The sequence below is a fragment of the Podarcis muralis genome, chromosome 2 (assembly GCF_964188315.1).
Source record: "Podarcis muralis chromosome 2, rPodMur119.hap1.1, whole genome shotgun sequence".
Classification (NCBI taxonomy): domain Eukaryota; kingdom Metazoa; phylum Chordata; class Lepidosauria; order Squamata; family Lacertidae; genus Podarcis; species Podarcis muralis.
The window spans coordinates 116,846,040-116,861,778 of record NC_135656.1 but is presented as its reverse complement, the minus strand read 5'-3'; the positions used below and the strand labels follow the sequence as shown (position 1 = coordinate 116,861,778).

Genomic DNA, 15,739 nt, shown 5'->3' with positions numbered 1-15,739 from the left:
TCTCCCATTCAAAAAGGGCAAGGAAGCCTTTGAATGAAAATGTTACAGTATGGATACCACAAGTTGCTAGGTACCTGTGTGTTTGTGTGTGTGATCAAAAGCATGGGAAGCAATGAAGAATAAAACATTCAGCAACTGCCAAGATCTGGGAAAATGCTTTGTTTTTTTTTTTTTTTAAATAAATAAATAAATAAATCACGTGGTTCCTGAGTTCCTGAGTCATTTCCAGGAAAGGAAACACCCACTGACTAAAACCTGAGGAAGTGAAACTTAATTCGGGTCTTTTTCGTGAGGGAGCCATGGCTGCTTCTGGGCATCCGGTCCAGAATCTTTGCGATGAAGCCACTTGCTCCATCTGCCTGGAATATTTTAAGGATCCAGTGATCATCACAGAGTGTGGGCACAACTTCTGCCGATCCTGCCTGATTCAGTGCTGGGGGGAATCGGAGGCAGAGGCTTCCTGCCCTCAGTGCAGAGAAAGAGTCCAGAGAAGGAGCCTCATCCCCAACAGGCAACTGGCAAACTTCGTAGAATTAATCAAGAATCTCAGCCTTCAAGAGGGAAAGGAGGAAGGAGGGAAAGGAGGAGTCTGTGAGAAACACCAGGAGCCCCTGAAGCTGTTCTGCAAAGTCCATGAAGCCCCCATCTGCCTGGTGTGTGACAAGTCAAAGGAACATGAAAATCACAAGGTGATTCCTCTGGAAGAGGCTTTGGAGGAATACAAGGTAGGAGATCCCTGGATCTTGAGGGGGAGAAATAGCTGTGAATTCAGGTCCGAAGTAGGCATGGCATTAATTGGTTGTTTCTAACATTAAAAGCAGCCAAGGGCAAGCCCGAGGTCTGGGAGGAGGGAGTTGAAGTCTTTCTCTCTGCCAGGGGGACAAAGGGATCTTCCCTTGAAATACTCACAGCAGCTTCAAAGATTTGAACTGGGACCGTGGGAGGGGGAGAAAGGGTTAACCTCATCCACATCCCCCAGCAGGTTGCTTTGTACATATGAAGAACACTACAAACGTAAATTGCATGTACACAACTAACTACAAGTCTCTTCTGGCTAGCAAGATGCTTCCTCAATGCCCTGCAAAGCAGAGAGCAGCAAGGGATCAGCTGGGGGAGGGGGGACTGGTGGCCAGGAATTGACCACATAGTGCAGGATCCCTGCCCCGCAAGTATCTGTCTGACGAAATTTAGGAGTGGGGGCGGAGTGGAAGCACCTACTGGTGAGGAGCAGGCTTATTCTGGGGGTGCTGTGGGGCCTGTGCAATGAGGTTTCAGTGGGGGAGGGGTGTCTGCTGAGGATCTCCTCCCATCCCAAATGGCAAAGGACTCAGTGGTTCCAGAGTAGCATCTGCAAAGTCAAGGGGGAAGGTGACTTTGCCATGACAACTCAGAATTGGACCTGTGCTATTATATAAAAAAAGATAAGATTCTCATTCTGCTTCAGAAGAAACTTTATAAAATGCCTTTTAATCCATTTTAAAATAATTCACTTCTTCTACTACAGTGGTGCAAAAATGCTCCTGTGCCATGCAATGTCAATAATGCCACTTATTAGAAATAATGACGAAATGAAGGTGCCCCTTTGAACTTGCGGGATGGATTCTGGCCCAGGAAGAACAACTTTGGCCCAGAAATGGAAGAAGCTCTTAAATCTCCCCTGGTGGTCCAAGCACATGTGGGCTCTGGCTACTGCAGAGAAAAGAACTGACCAGTAGCAGAAAACCTGAATTGCCATCTGACCCAGTTAAGTGGCAGAGCAGTGGGCAGAGCCAAGAGGAAGGGTGGAAAAGCCCTAGGCTCAAAATTAGAAACAGAACTGTTAGAGCCCAATGCTAAGAATGCTAAGAATTTGTCTAGAATGTATAACTTGTTGCTGAAATGGAATACACAAGATGAAACGGTTAAATCAGCTACGATTAAGTGGGCACAGGACATTGGTCATAACATTATGTTCGCTGACTGGGAACAGTTGTGGGCCACCGGGTTGAAATTTACGGCATGTAATGCCTTAAAGGAAAATATTATGAAAATGATTTACAGGTGGTACATGACCCCAGTCAAGCTAGCAAAAATTTACCATTTGCCTGACAATAAGTATTGGAAATGTAAAGAAACTGAAGGTACTTTTTATCACCTTTGGTGGACGTGCCCGAAGAGTAAGGTTTTCTGGGAAATGATATATAATGAAATGAAAAAGGTGCTTAAATGTACTTTCCCTAAGAAACCGGAGGCCTTTCTCTTGGGCATTGCTGGCCAATTGGTGCCAAAGAAAGACAGAATTTTTTTTATGTACGTGACTACAGCAGCAAGAATACTCATCGCAAAGTATTGGAAGACTCAAGATCTACCCACTCTGGAAGAATGGCAGATGAAGGTGATAGACTATATGGGACTGGCTGAAATGACCGGCAGAATTCGTGATCAGGGGACAGAGACGGCGGAAGAAGATTGGAAGAAATTCAAAGTTTATCTTAAGAATTATTGTAAAATTAATGAGTGCTAAAATGTCGAGATCTTAGGGAAAAAGGGGTTTACAGCTGAAAAAGAAAAGAAATAAGGGAAAAATCTGATAAAATCAAGTGTTAGGATTTGCTAAAATAGTTTTGGAAATTGGGATGTAGAAAGGGGAGGTATGGGGAAGTCGACGAAATAAGGTTTAAGGAAAAAAAGGGTATGAAATCATACATGTTTGTTTGTTTGTTTGTGTTTATAAAAATTTTGTAAAACCAATAAAAATTCTTTAAAAAAGAAAAGAAAAAGCCAGGCTTGCAGTAGAGGGGTTTGGAATGGGTGAAGTTTTGAGAAGCGCTGCTCTATCCCTGTCTCTCTAGCCTCTTAGGCTGCCTTTGCTCTTCTCCAGACTAGCTTGTTGCGCTAGAAAACTTTCCCATCCCAGTTCTGCTGTGCTTTTCAGCCCATGTGCTGTGGCACCTGGAGTGCCCTGAATGATGCTCAGGGGTGCTGCTGGCAACACTGGCCTCTGTCCCTCCAGCTGTTTGCTCCAGCAGCCCTGCTCTACAAGATCCGCTGGCGAATGGTGCCTCTGGGGCTGGCCAGGGGGTGTGGGCTGCCGGGAGCTGAGGCGGCCTCGGAGGAAGCAAGGAAACCGGCGAGGGCCCTTGCTGTTGGGAATGGACAGACAAGTCCCTGTGGGGCAGCGTGAGAAGGCACCTCTCTTTGGGGCAGCTCAGAGACCCAGAGGAGGACTCCTAAGGAGAGGGGAGAGGAGGCTGAGAGAGCCCTCCACAAGGGAGGGTGTTAGAGAAAGGGTGAAGGGCTGCAAGCAAGGGGGGGGACCCAACTGGGATCCTGAGCCCCACAGGGACACCACAGAAAGAAGGTAGTTGGACGAGGGAGTCATGCACCCAAGAAGGTTGAAAACCTCTAGACTCTTATTTCCTCCAGTAAACTACCTTGCTATTATAGCAAGGCCACCGGGCCCAAGAAACCTGTATAATATTCATCTGTCTCTGTGTCTCAATCAAACCTCTCTATCTCCACAAGGGAGGGTGTTCGAGAGGGTGAGGGGCTGCAAGCTCCGTAAGCAAGGGGGGACCTAACTCGGATCCTGACAGGGGTGCTGCAGAAAAAAGGTAGTTGGTCGAGGGAGTCATGCACCCAAAAAGGTTGAAAACCGCTAGACTCCAGTAAACTACTATGCTATTATAGCAAGGCCACCGAGCCCAAGAAGCCAGTGTAATATTCATCTCTCTGTGTGTCTCTATCAAACCTGAGTTTTTCCTTTTCTCTTTAGGAAGAGATCTGTCACCGCCTGGAGATTCTGAGGAAAGAGAGAGAGGAAATTCTGGCCCATCAAGCAGCCCTGGACAAGGAAAGCAAAGACCTCCTGGTAAGTGCCACTCTTATCACTAGGGAGGGAACAAGCACTTGAAGAATTGAGTCAGAACTGAGGAGGGGTGGGGAAATCTGCCCATTTCAGTTTTTCCCCATTTCTCCTTTTTCCATATCAGTCTGTTTATTCATTTATTATTCTGAAAATGAATCAGATGTTCCTGGTATAAATATTTTTATATGTACTTTACCCTCATAAATCCAATTTTTGGTGAACATTACCTGGCTGGGTCAACCTTGAACAATTCACAGGTGTGAATTTCAAAGGATTGCTCTGTTTTGGTCTACATACTTTTTCAGCAATAGCAAATTAGGTAAATTCACTTTTGAATGCACCTAATCTGAGTTTATTTTCCATTGTTGTTTATTATATGAATAGCAGTGAAGGAGAAGCCTGAGGACTTGTGAGCTGAGAGGGTGGAAGTCGTTCAATTCAAATCCTGATTTACCATCAATATTACTAAAGAGTTGTCTTTCTATATGTACATTTTTACATCCCACATAACCATGGCTAGGGGAAAAATGCTCCTTCCTTTAGGCTGTAGCCCTCTGCAAAATAGAAATCAACAGAAACAGCAATGGAGAGGGCCTCCCCTCAAAATAAAGGTTTACTTCTTTAGTAACTGGAGGTTTCATGTCTCTGAAAAATCAGAAGTGTCCTCCCTGTGGAATTCTCACAATTCTCTTCCTCATGTTTTGAAGGCTGATCACCTTCCACACTCAGACCTCCTCTTTTCTTGCAGAAATTAACAGAAACGGAGAGGCTGAAGACTGTGGAGAAGTTCAGAGAGCTGCGCCACTTCCTGGAAGAACAAGAAAAACGTCTGCTGACTCATGTGGAAGAGGTGGAGAAGGAGATTGCAGGGAGAAGGGATGAGCAGCTGGCCAGACTCTCCAGGAAACTCTCCTCTCTTGAGAGGATCATCCAGGAGATGGAGGAGAAGAGTCAGCAGCCAGCGAGTGAACTCCTGCAGGTAAGATGGTGGCAGGAACAGCCCAAGACTCCGGGAGAAGGCTGCCCCTTTCATGTATGCAAGGAGTGCAGGGGCTGAGTTGATGGAGCCTCTAGTCAGGTTTGTAATGGACAGGAAGACCCAAGAGACCTGGGATGCTTAACTCAACTGAATGCAGACTAGAGATTCGTATGTATTCTTGATGGAACAGGAGCTGATCTTCTGTTTTTTGCTGATGCTTTGTCTCCGAATGCCTTTCAGCTGTGGGGGGCTTCGTCTGGGATGCGTTCAGGCCTCCTTCGGACATGAGCCAGTCTCTTGACCAAGCTTCTCTTCCCGTTTCCTCCACAACTTCTGGGTTGATCCCCTTCCCCATGGATACAGATCGGTCCAAAATGGTGCTCAGTCACAGTGACCAAAGAGCAAGACAGAGGGACTCATCCAGACTGCTGCTTCTCCCACCCCTTTCCTCCAGGAAAACCCACTGTTTACTGCTGAATTAGAGCAAACATCAGCCAGGTTTTCTCTGGGTTGACATTTGCTTTGATGTTGCACCAAGGAGCAGGTTTTTCCTGAGGGAATGTGGCAGCGCAAACTTTTCTGGGTACAGGAAAAGCAGAAGTGTGGGTGACCCCAAAGAAACACTGAGCTGTTTTTTTACCCCTTTGGAGGCATTTTATGCTGCAGGTGCTTTTTTTATTTCCAGGTGGAAAATAGAATTTGAAATTTGGGGACTGGGACAGTGCCGTGGCAGGATTATCCTTTAGGCTTACGTTTGTCTGAATAGCACAATGCAAATTGGATTAAAGTTATTAAAATATGGAAATGTGGAGAACTTGAAATTGAAACAATTCATAATTTCAGATTGGAAAAATAAAAGCTGTGAGAAACCCAAACTGGCTGATTCCGCCATTCCTACCCTAAACCTTGGCATGTGCCAGGCAGACTGACATCTGAGGGCCAGGGTCTGAGGGGGTCTTCCTAGTGTGGCCTGTGGTGTGCATTGAATTCCCTTCTCTTTTTCCCTCTAGGATGTGAGAAGGACCTTGCAGAGGTAAGTGGATCTGGCTCATTTCCATTAGCATCACTCTTTGAAGCTGAGATGCAAGAACCTCAGACATGGCCCTCCAGGAGCTGCAGGGGGGAGACTGGAGGATTCACTCCCTGCAGCACCTCACAGGTAAAAGTAGAGCCCCCTCTTCTGAACTTGTAGCCCCCCAACTCTCCCTCCAAGGTTCATGGTCAACTGCCTCCTCCCTCCCTCCCCACATCATTTCACAAAGGGATGGGGGCTTTTTTCTTTCTCTTGCACTTTCTGTTCATGGACTTTGTGGTAATTTCAAACATCTAGAAGAGAAAGTCCCAAAGATGCTTCGGAAGAGCTTAGGACATATTTCAATGCCCAACTAGAAGCCCCTCAACTCTGGTAACTCAGCTCCTTTGAGGCACTGAGGGAGGGAAGGTCTGTTGGTCTAGAATGGGTGGGCTATTTTTCTTGGGAGCGTTTCCAGCATGAGAGGCTGAAGCTGGTCTTGTGTGGGGGGTGAAAGTCAGGTTGTTTGATGCCTCTGGAGGGAGAGTCCAATTGGGCATGGAGTTGTGCCCTTTCTGGGTGAGGGACGGGGTGAAGGGAGGGTGGAGGTTGCTCTCCTTGACCTCTGGGCAGTTTTGGACGTCACTCACATCCTCTGGAGAAGCTCAGGGAGGGAGGGGTTGCAGGCATTCCACCTCAGGGGTTTGGTTCTTAAGTCCTGGGAACTTCCCAGAAAGCTGTTAGGGGGCAACATTGTTTGAAGCCATGGGAGTCCTCCGGTGGTGTCGCTTGGGGTTACATCTTGTCCCTTGTGAAGTTTAGCATCCTTATGAAGCCACCGACCGGGGCTTGGAGGTGGGTGTCAAGAGATGAAGCTGAATCCTGAAAATTACCTGTTGCGAAATGAACTTCAACTTTGTTCATGATAATAATTAGGGAGACAGTGCCACAATGGGGCCATTCATTGTTTTTCTTTTCACCAGGTATGAGGAAAGAGAGAGTCCAGAGAAGCCACTAGCTTTCCCTCCAGAGCTGAGGAACAGGATCTTGGAATCCTGTGATCTAAATCACCTTGTGGAGGATACAATGAAACAATGGAAAGGTAATGAAAAATGGCTGCCAGGATTTCACACTGGGAATTCTGTTTCTTCTTCAGAACTGAACATACCAGGCTCTTATTGCATGGAATTGAGTAACCCCAGGATACCTTCCTTCTTGGTGCTCCAGCCTTCATTTCCTGTCCCCCAGAATGGCCCATGTATATTGTGACGCTGGATCCTGTAAAGAAAGCCTGGACCAGAGTGTAGAGCAAAGTCAGGATTTTTTCCTCCCATGTGCATCTGTTTACAGTTATACGAAACCTCCTTTTCCTTGTGGTTCCCTGTCTGCACAATCTGGGGTTGTCCTTTTGGAGGTTCTCCTGCTCTGAATGGAGTCAAAGGGCATTAAGAAGCCCCCAGTTCCCCCTCTGCCTCCTGCTCAGGCTTCTTTCTCAGCCGTGGAGACAAGGCCTGAGCCGTCTCCTCCTCAGACGTCCCCCTGCAGCTGCCATATCTAGGGCTTCGGCCTTCAAGATCTCCTGAGAGTTCCCCCATTGAGAGTGGAAGCAAGAGGACATGAGCCCCAAAGGGAACAATTATGCTTGTGAAGAACCTTAAAGATTTGTAGAAGGTTTGTGAGGAAGGGCTTCCTTTTGCCTGAGAGCTCTGCCAATCCTTCCTCATCAAACTTTGCTTCTCCTTATATTTCACAATTTTGGCTTTAATGATTCCCCCCACCACTTTACTTGGGGAAGATGTTAAGGCTGCCTCCATCTCCCCTCTGCCTCCTTTTACGGGATTCCTATTGCTCTGCCTCCTCTCCAGTCCTCCAATGTAGAACCCAATTTAGGGACAAAGTTCAGAGACCAGCAGGATTCATGCTGAATATTTTTATTCTCTTATTTGTAAGCTTGCTTTATGATTGCTGAGTTTTAAATCTTTAGTTATTTTCATAGATTCTTCCTATGATTTTCTTGTTATAAATAATTTTTTGTACAATTTAATTAATATTTAATAATTGTACTTGAACTTAAGGATGCTATGTTTTGAAATGTTACTTTTGAATTTAAGGATGCCACGTTATGAAGTGTTACTTTTGTATGGAGATTTATTTCGGTGGAAGAGTGTTGCCCTTACACTTTATATCTTTTTGCTTCTTCAGATGCCGTGTTATACAGAAAACTGATTCAGAAAGGTAAATTTCCAGGGGAGGAACAATTTGACAGGAGGGATGGGGACTAATATTTCATGGATGTTGAACCGTCTCTTTTGCCGATTTTGGGACCCCCATCAATGGCGTCACTCTGGGAAACAGTCCTCTAGTGGTGTTTGGGTTCCTTGTCTGTCCCATGAATGAACTGGGAGGGAGGTTGAAGGCTTGGAGTGGGTGCAGAGCTTGTCCCTGCGAAGAACCTGCACACCAGTCTTCAGTTCCTTTCCTGCCTATAGACTATTATCCTGGTTTCCCCCTTAATTTTAAGTTCAGATCCCCGTTTCATTTGTGGATTTTGAATGATTATATTCCGCCATTTTCTAGTATGGTTTACCATTTCTGATTTTTCCATGAAATCACGGAATGGCAGAGCTTGAAAGGATCCCAAGGATCATCTAGTCCAACCCCCTGCAATGCAGGAATTACAGCTAAACACGTCAGTTGTTTTAATTCCTTAGGCCTAGTGATATTACATTCTCAAGAATAATCTTTTGGAGAATATTTAACCTCACTGCTGAGACCAACAGTTGTCGTCTTGGCATGATTTCATTTTTTGCTTGAAATAAGGAAACAACATATGCTATGTTATGGTGATGTTTTGCAAAAAATATTATTATTATTATTAGCTACTGCATTGTAGCCTGTTAAGCCTGTCTTTTTGCTTCCTCAGATGTTCAGTCATTCAGAAATCTTCAGAGAGGTACCGTATTTTTCGCCCTATAGGATGCACTTTTTCGCCTCCAAAAATGAAGGGGAAATGTGTGTGCGTCCTATGGGGCGAATGCAGGCTTTCGCTGAAGCCTGGAGAGCAAGGGGCATCGGTGCGCACCGACCCCTCTCGCTCTCCAGGCTTCAGGAAGCTATCCGCAAGCCTTGCGAGTCCGGGGGAGTTCCCACGGGCTCGCAAAGCTTGCGGGCAGCAGCCTGCAGCCCGGAGCACGGGGCACCCTCCAGAGGACGCCCCGTGCTTCGGGAAGGTGTCTGCAAGCCTCCCATGCCTGGCGGGATGTCCCGCCAGGCGCGCGAAGCTTGGGCCGGCAGCCTGCATCCCGAAGCACAGGGCGCCCTCCGGGTGACGCCCCGTGCTTCGGGAAGGTGTCTGCAAGCCTCCCGCGCCCAGTGGGAGGTCCGGCCAGGCTCGCAAGGCTTGCAGGCAGCAGCCTGTTCTGGGGGCTTGGGTCGGGGGGAAGCTCGGGCTTCCCCCACGCCAGCCCCACGCCTGGGGGGGAAATAATTTTTTTTTTCTTTATTTCCCCCCCAAAAAAACTAGGTGCGTCTTGTGGGGCGGTGCTTCCTATGGGGCGCAAAATACGGTAAATTTCACATGGAGAGTCCAATTCACAGGATGGGAGGGACTAGTATTTCATGGGGGTCAAGTGTCTCTTCTGTACAGCTTGACTCTTGCCCCTGCTGTTTGTAGCACAAAGGTAGAGAGGGTGGACTTGAAGGTGCAGAAGGCGGGGAGAGAAACTGCGCAGAAGGATCAGAAAAAAGAGGGAAGAGTTTCATTCCTTCCTAGGGAGAGTTGAGTTGCTTTTCCATGTGACCTTTTTCAGGACTGGTTGCCACATGTTCTCTTTTTCTCAGACAGGTCCTCTATTTTCATGGTTAAAATTTCTCCCCTGGGTGGATTTTTTAAATTTGGCAAAGTGTCTCAAGTTTTTGGTTTGGTTTACAGTAACCCATGAAAAAATTTCTAGTGCATTAGACTGAGATCTAAGGCACCCAGTTAAGCTAGCCTAGAGCAGAGAATCGCAACAGAGCAGCATCTTCAGCTAGCCACATCCTGTATAAAACCCTTCTCTTGTGGCTGAACTAAAAGGACGCTGGCTCAGCTACAAGATCTTGGAGAAGGAGTCTGGGAGGGCAAGAGTTAACACCCCCCTGCCCTTAAGGAGAGTCCATATGTACATGTTTAAGAGTTTAATAAATTTAATAAATTGTTCTGGGCACACTTGGGTTCACAAAGATGTGAACATGAGCCCAAATACTTGCATGTGGCAAGAGAGGGAGCAATAGGTATTATTATTATTATTATTATTATTATTATTATTATTATTATTATTTTGTTGTTGAAAGTTCAGAACATTGCTACTAGCAGTATATCACAGCTTCGAAAGCCTACATAGAGTAGGGGTATTTAAAATGAGAGTTGTCATAGCGATCCATGGTTAAGAGTAGAAGTTGGCAAATGTGCCCTCTTTTTTGCTCTTCAAAATAAGGCAACCCTACACTTGCCTATCATGACTGCCTTAGCTCCTGACTGGTAACTTTTTGAGTTATTCCCCCTTCTCCCAGGGAACTAGTCTTATGGTATATATTAAATCCAAAAGAGAAGCATGGAATAAGCAGTCCTTTGTAAAATTGCCCTGCCACCTGACTCCTCTTCCTTGGTGGCAAGGCCTAAACTTCCAAGATGGTGGGGAGGAAGGAGAGACCAAATGGGTGAGAGAGATGGAGAGCAGGAATAAACAGGCTCCCCAGTTAACACGATTTTCACTTGTGGCCACAAGGGCCCAGAACGTGACCACGCGAAAGTGAGGGGAGGCCCATATGTGGTTTTATGTTGTATTTTTATGCTGTGAACCACCCTGAGACCTATGGATGAAAGGCAGTATGCAAATATTATTATTATTATTATTATTATTATTATTATTATTATTATTATTATTAGAACAGGGAGGTCCTCATCTCCCAGCCCAATCGAGAGGTCCCCAAAGGCCAATTCCCACAGAGATTGTCAGAGGAAAGCAGCTTCTCTCCTCTCCTGCCTCCTCCAATTCTCCTCTCTTTCCCCTTAGATAACACAGAAGAGATGAGTAAAAGGTTTCCTGGGTGGTTTTTCCTCTTAGAAAATGCCTGGGTTGAGAGAAAGGCAGGCACAATACATATCGGATATAAGAAAGTGAAGGAAACTGATTTTAGATATTTATTCTGATGAGAGTCTGCAAGGAGGAGTTTCAGTCTAGCATGCGATGCAAAGAAATCCCCTTGATCTGAAAGGGAATCTGGGGTTTCTGGGTGTTATTTATTTATTTATCAAGGTGTCCATTTCTGTCTCTCAGCTGACTCTGCCTAATCTTCTCTTTCCCTCTTTTCTTCCCAACAGCAAATGTCACTCTGGATCCAGACACAGCCCATCCCATGCTCATCCTGTCGGAGGATGGGAAAAGCGTGAGATGGGGAGATAAACCTCAAGCCCTGCCTGATAATCCTGAGAGATTCAGTGACCAGCCTTGTGTGTTGGGACGTGAGGGATTCACAACAGGCAGACATTTCTGGGAAGTCACTGTGGGAAGTGGGGAAGATTGGGTTTTAGGGGTCGCCAGGAAGTCTGTGGAGAGAAAGGACTATTTCAACTTCAATCCTGAGGGAGGAATCTGGGCTGTGGAGAAGTTGGGAGAGATGTACTGGGCCTGCACCTCCCCTAAATACTCTCCTCTGTCCCTGAGGAAGAAGCCCAGGAGGATCCGGGTGACTCTGGACTATGAAGGGGGACGTGTGTCTTTTTCTGGCGCTGACTCAGGAGCCGAACTCTACATGTTCTCAGGAGCCTCGTTCTCTGGAGAGACCCTCCTCCCTTTCTTTTATCTGGGGGAAAACAAAACCCACCTCGGTATCTCCTGAGGAGACTAAACCTGCCTCTCAGGCCCAGCAGGAGTTTCTCTCCAGACCAGAGTGACTGGTATAAAAACCATTTACCCGCCAAGAGCCCTTTGGGCAGTTTTACAAGGGCCCTTTGAGAGGATTCATTCCAGTCAAGATCAGCAGAAATAACAAAACAAAAATGAGTTGCTCTTGCTTTGCATTTTCCTTCCTTTCCCCAGAATTCCCTCTGCAGCTTCTTAAAGAGACAGTCACACTTTTAGGAGTCCTAATAAATTTTCACACCTTCAATCATCTTTTCCTTTTCAAATGTCTGATTTGGCAGAGGACGATACTCTTAATCCCAGGGTTGTGGGTCTTAGCCCCACGTTGGGCAAATGTTTCCTGCCCTGCAGGGGTGGGAATAGATGACCCTCAGGGCCCCTCACAACTCTGTAATTCTAGGAAACCTTCCTCTCCCCACAAGACCTTATGCAGTTGTGAAAATGCATAAATTATTGGATTTATAGAGGAGTATAAAATGAACCCCTTGACCCACGTCACGCAGGATAGCTTCTTGCTCTAGAGGCCTCAGACGGGAAGAAAAATAAAAAGAAATTGAACAGGGCATCATCTTAAAATGCCCTCTGGAAATACAGCATTGCTATCTCCACACATTGTCAGAAGTAAACCTTCTTGCATTGAGTGGGGCTTCTGCTCAGTTAAATGTGTTTTGAGTGGATGCATCAACGTTCCTTATTTACAGGCTGGATTCTGTCTATCGGGGGCATCAAATGGGGTGTCCTCTGGATAATGCTGGACTCCAACTCCCCTCCAACCCATCCAGCATGGCCAGGGGTCAGAGAGGATGAGAGTTGCAGTCCGGCAGCTTCCGGAAGGGGCTCCATGGCCTGTGCTGCCCCATACATTATGCAGGGCACCTTCCCTGTGTTCCTGAGCCCCACCCCAAATACACAGTGCTCCCCCAAGGAGCGTCATTTCGGCACCAGCTACATCTGATTTCTCTCCTTGGATACTAACAGCAGGAACAACACATGCCTGTGGAATTGACCCCTCTCAAAGATCAGGCAGGACTCACTCTGGCTCCACTATCAGGGCCACTGACTACTGTCTGGTGCAGCCTGCTCTCCTTTCCCTGCGTTTTCCACGGGGTGGTGGCACATGATGGAATAAAGGCACCTCCCCCCCATCTGCCTAAGGGCTGCCTCCCCTTCCTCCATCCCCTACATGATGTTGGCCTCGTTTGTGTGTCATCGTACGTTTCCCTGTGAGCCTCCACTCTCACCACGTGGAAAGACACAAAAGTGTCCCATTTGCTCCAGCGCCCAAGAGGGGCCACCCAAACGCCTGTGCAAAACCTGCAAGGAGGACCAGAGAGCAAAAGCAGCCTTGCCCCCCTGCAGCCTCCAGCAAACCGATCTTTACAAGCATGGGAGCCAACTTGAATAAAAATATTGTTGGCGAGGGGAGCAGATAAGCCCTAATCCCCTCCACTTTGGCTTGGTTTTATCCCTCGCCCTCGGTCCCCTCCAGCACCTTCCCCTGCTCCTTGGCGGTGGCACGCACCCCTTGCCCCGGGCACCTTGAGTTGGGGGTCTGGCCCGATGCCCACCCCCACTGCTGACAGGCAACACCACGCAGCCCCTTCCACACCATCCTTGGTCCAAAAAGCAGTCCTCATTACAAATGGGAGGGGCCAAAGGCCACATTGGGAACCCCAGGGAGAAGCTGACTGGAGTGGCCACTTTGCCTAGAATGGCCAACGCCCCTGAAATATACTCGGAGTTGAGAGTGGATTTCATGCTATGTATTCAGCTCATAGTTGGTGAGGAGGAATGGAAGTTCCCCCAGAATGTCTACTTTATATACATTATTTACACAATGGGCCACACATGATTGGCTAATTCCGGGATTCTCCCGTAGGCCAACCAGGTTGCAGATTCACATCCACCTGGAGCTTGATTGGGTGGCTCCTGTGGACCAATCATTCTGTTGCATTTTGGACCCTATTGTTCTAGGACCAATCAGACTGCTTCATTCTGGACCCTCTTGTTTTAGGACCAATCAGACTGCTGCCTTTTGGATCCTATTCAACTCAGTACATAACATACCCACTCTGGGCATCTCCCAACAGAATATTATTAATAATAATTACAGAGCAATAAAACTTCAACCATAAAAAACTTCCCCACATAGGGCTGCCTTCAGATGTCTTCTAAAAGTCAGATAGTTGTTTATTTCGTTGACATCTGATGGGAGGGCATTCCACGCGGTGGTGTCACATGTCGGAATAAACACTTTCCCCTCCACCTGTCAGAGGGCTGCCTCCCCTTGCTCCCTCCCCTATATGATGTTGGCGACGTTTGTGTGTCATCATAAGTTGAAGGTCACAAAAGTAGCCCATTAGCTCCAGCGCCCAAGAAGGGCCTCCCAGACGCCTGTGGAAAACCTTCAAGCAGGATCAGACCTTGTGATTACTGTAGAGGCTCCAAAGAATAGTTTACCAAAGGTTCTGGAGAGGATCCAAGAATTTGGACAAGTAGTAGGCTTTAAATTAAATAAAAATAAAACTAAGGCCTTAGTGAAAAACATGACGGAACAATATAAAAAGGAGCTACAACAACTTACAGATATAGGTATACATAGGAAAATTAAATATAAATCTAAAAATATTAACATACAGACATTTATATAAATACTTGGAAAGAGATTCTAGAGAAATTTAGAAATATCAGGTAGGATGAAGTTATCTTTTGGGGGAAGAATATCAGTTACAAAAATGAATTTAATGCCAATAATGTTATTTTTATTTCAGTCCGTCCTGGTGATCAGCAACACAGAATGCCTCAATGAATGGCAAAAAGATATTTCTGGCAAAGGAAGACACCTAGAATAAAATATTAATTGCTAACAGATGCTAAAGAAAGAGGCTTCGCCCTGCCAGATTTAAAATTTTATTATGAGGTGTCCTGGCTTTGTTGGCTATCGGAATGGATAATATTGAAAAATGCAGATTTACTAGATTTGGAAGGACATGACAAGAGATTTGGATGGCATGCATACTTATGGTATGAGAAGCTAAGGTGCATAAAGGTGGCTGTTTGTTCCACAAATAATTTTGGGGATGAACTTCTGCATTATCAGGAAACTAAAGTGATCCACACTGAACAATTACAGTTATCAGGGGATCCTGATTATCACTGTCTACTCCCGCCACAGATTCCTGAAGGGAGTCTCTCTAACTTTGGGTTATAAGGATGCAAAAAGAGCTCTGCTGGAGCAGCCAAAGGCCCACGGAGTCCAACATGCTCTTCTTCCGGGGGTCGACAACACCCTCCCCACTTGTGATTCTCAGCAATGGGCATTCAGAGGCATCTCCGCCCCCCTCCCCACTCAAGAGCAGAGGTGAGAAACAGGGTCATCCTCCATTACCTTGTCCTAAGGCCAGCCAAATTCGTGGCCACAGTTATCTTTTGTGGCAGCAAATCCCACTGTTTAAGGATGCAGCCTGTGAAGAAGTCCTTTCTCATGTCAGTCCTGAATCTTTAAAGGTATTTTTTAGCCTGGTGGTGGGAGGGGAGCAGTCAGGGCAGGCATCGGCTGTGGCCCTTGCCATAGCACAGTGGCCCCCGGCAGCTGCCGAAGAAGGTCAGGTGCCAGCAGCACCCAGAGCTCTTCTCAAACTGCAAGCATCACCCAGCAGATTTCACCAGCCTACTTTACCTGGCTCTGGTCCTGCAAGAACATCTCCCCCCCCCCTTTCTGTTTGGAAGGAAAGGTCCAGTTTGGGAATCAGAAGCCCCTCTGGGGTTGGGAAGAGAGAGAGAATGATTCTTATTTGCAGAATCTGGATCCAAATAATATTCCTGGAATTTAGTCTATTCTGGACACTGGACACATTCCTTTTTGACATTTTCATCCCCCTTCTTAAGACAAAACAAGCAAGAGATAAATATGAAAAGAACCACAGAAAAATTAACAGTTCTATGCTGCTGTGCTATAACTTTATTTCTCAGTTGACTGACATGCAGAACGGGACATG

General features: G+C 46.5%; 1 protein-coding gene across 1 annotated transcript; it reads left to right on the top strand.

Moving 5' to 3' along the window:
- Positions 1-265: 265 nt before the first annotated feature.
- Positions 266-11,988, top strand: LOC144326604 (zinc finger protein RFP-like). The gene is made up of 8 exons (XM_077923077.1): positions 266-725; positions 3,755-3,850; positions 4,596-4,826; positions 5,837-5,859; positions 6,822-6,940; positions 8,041-8,073; positions 8,762-8,791; positions 11,201-11,988. Exons 1-8 carry the CDS (start codon positions 300-302, stop codon positions 11,716-11,718), a joined length of 1,476 nt encoding a protein of 491 aa, XP_077779203.1. The 5' UTR covers positions 266-299; the 3' UTR covers positions 11,719-11,988.
- Positions 11,989-15,739: the final 3,751 nt, after the last annotated feature.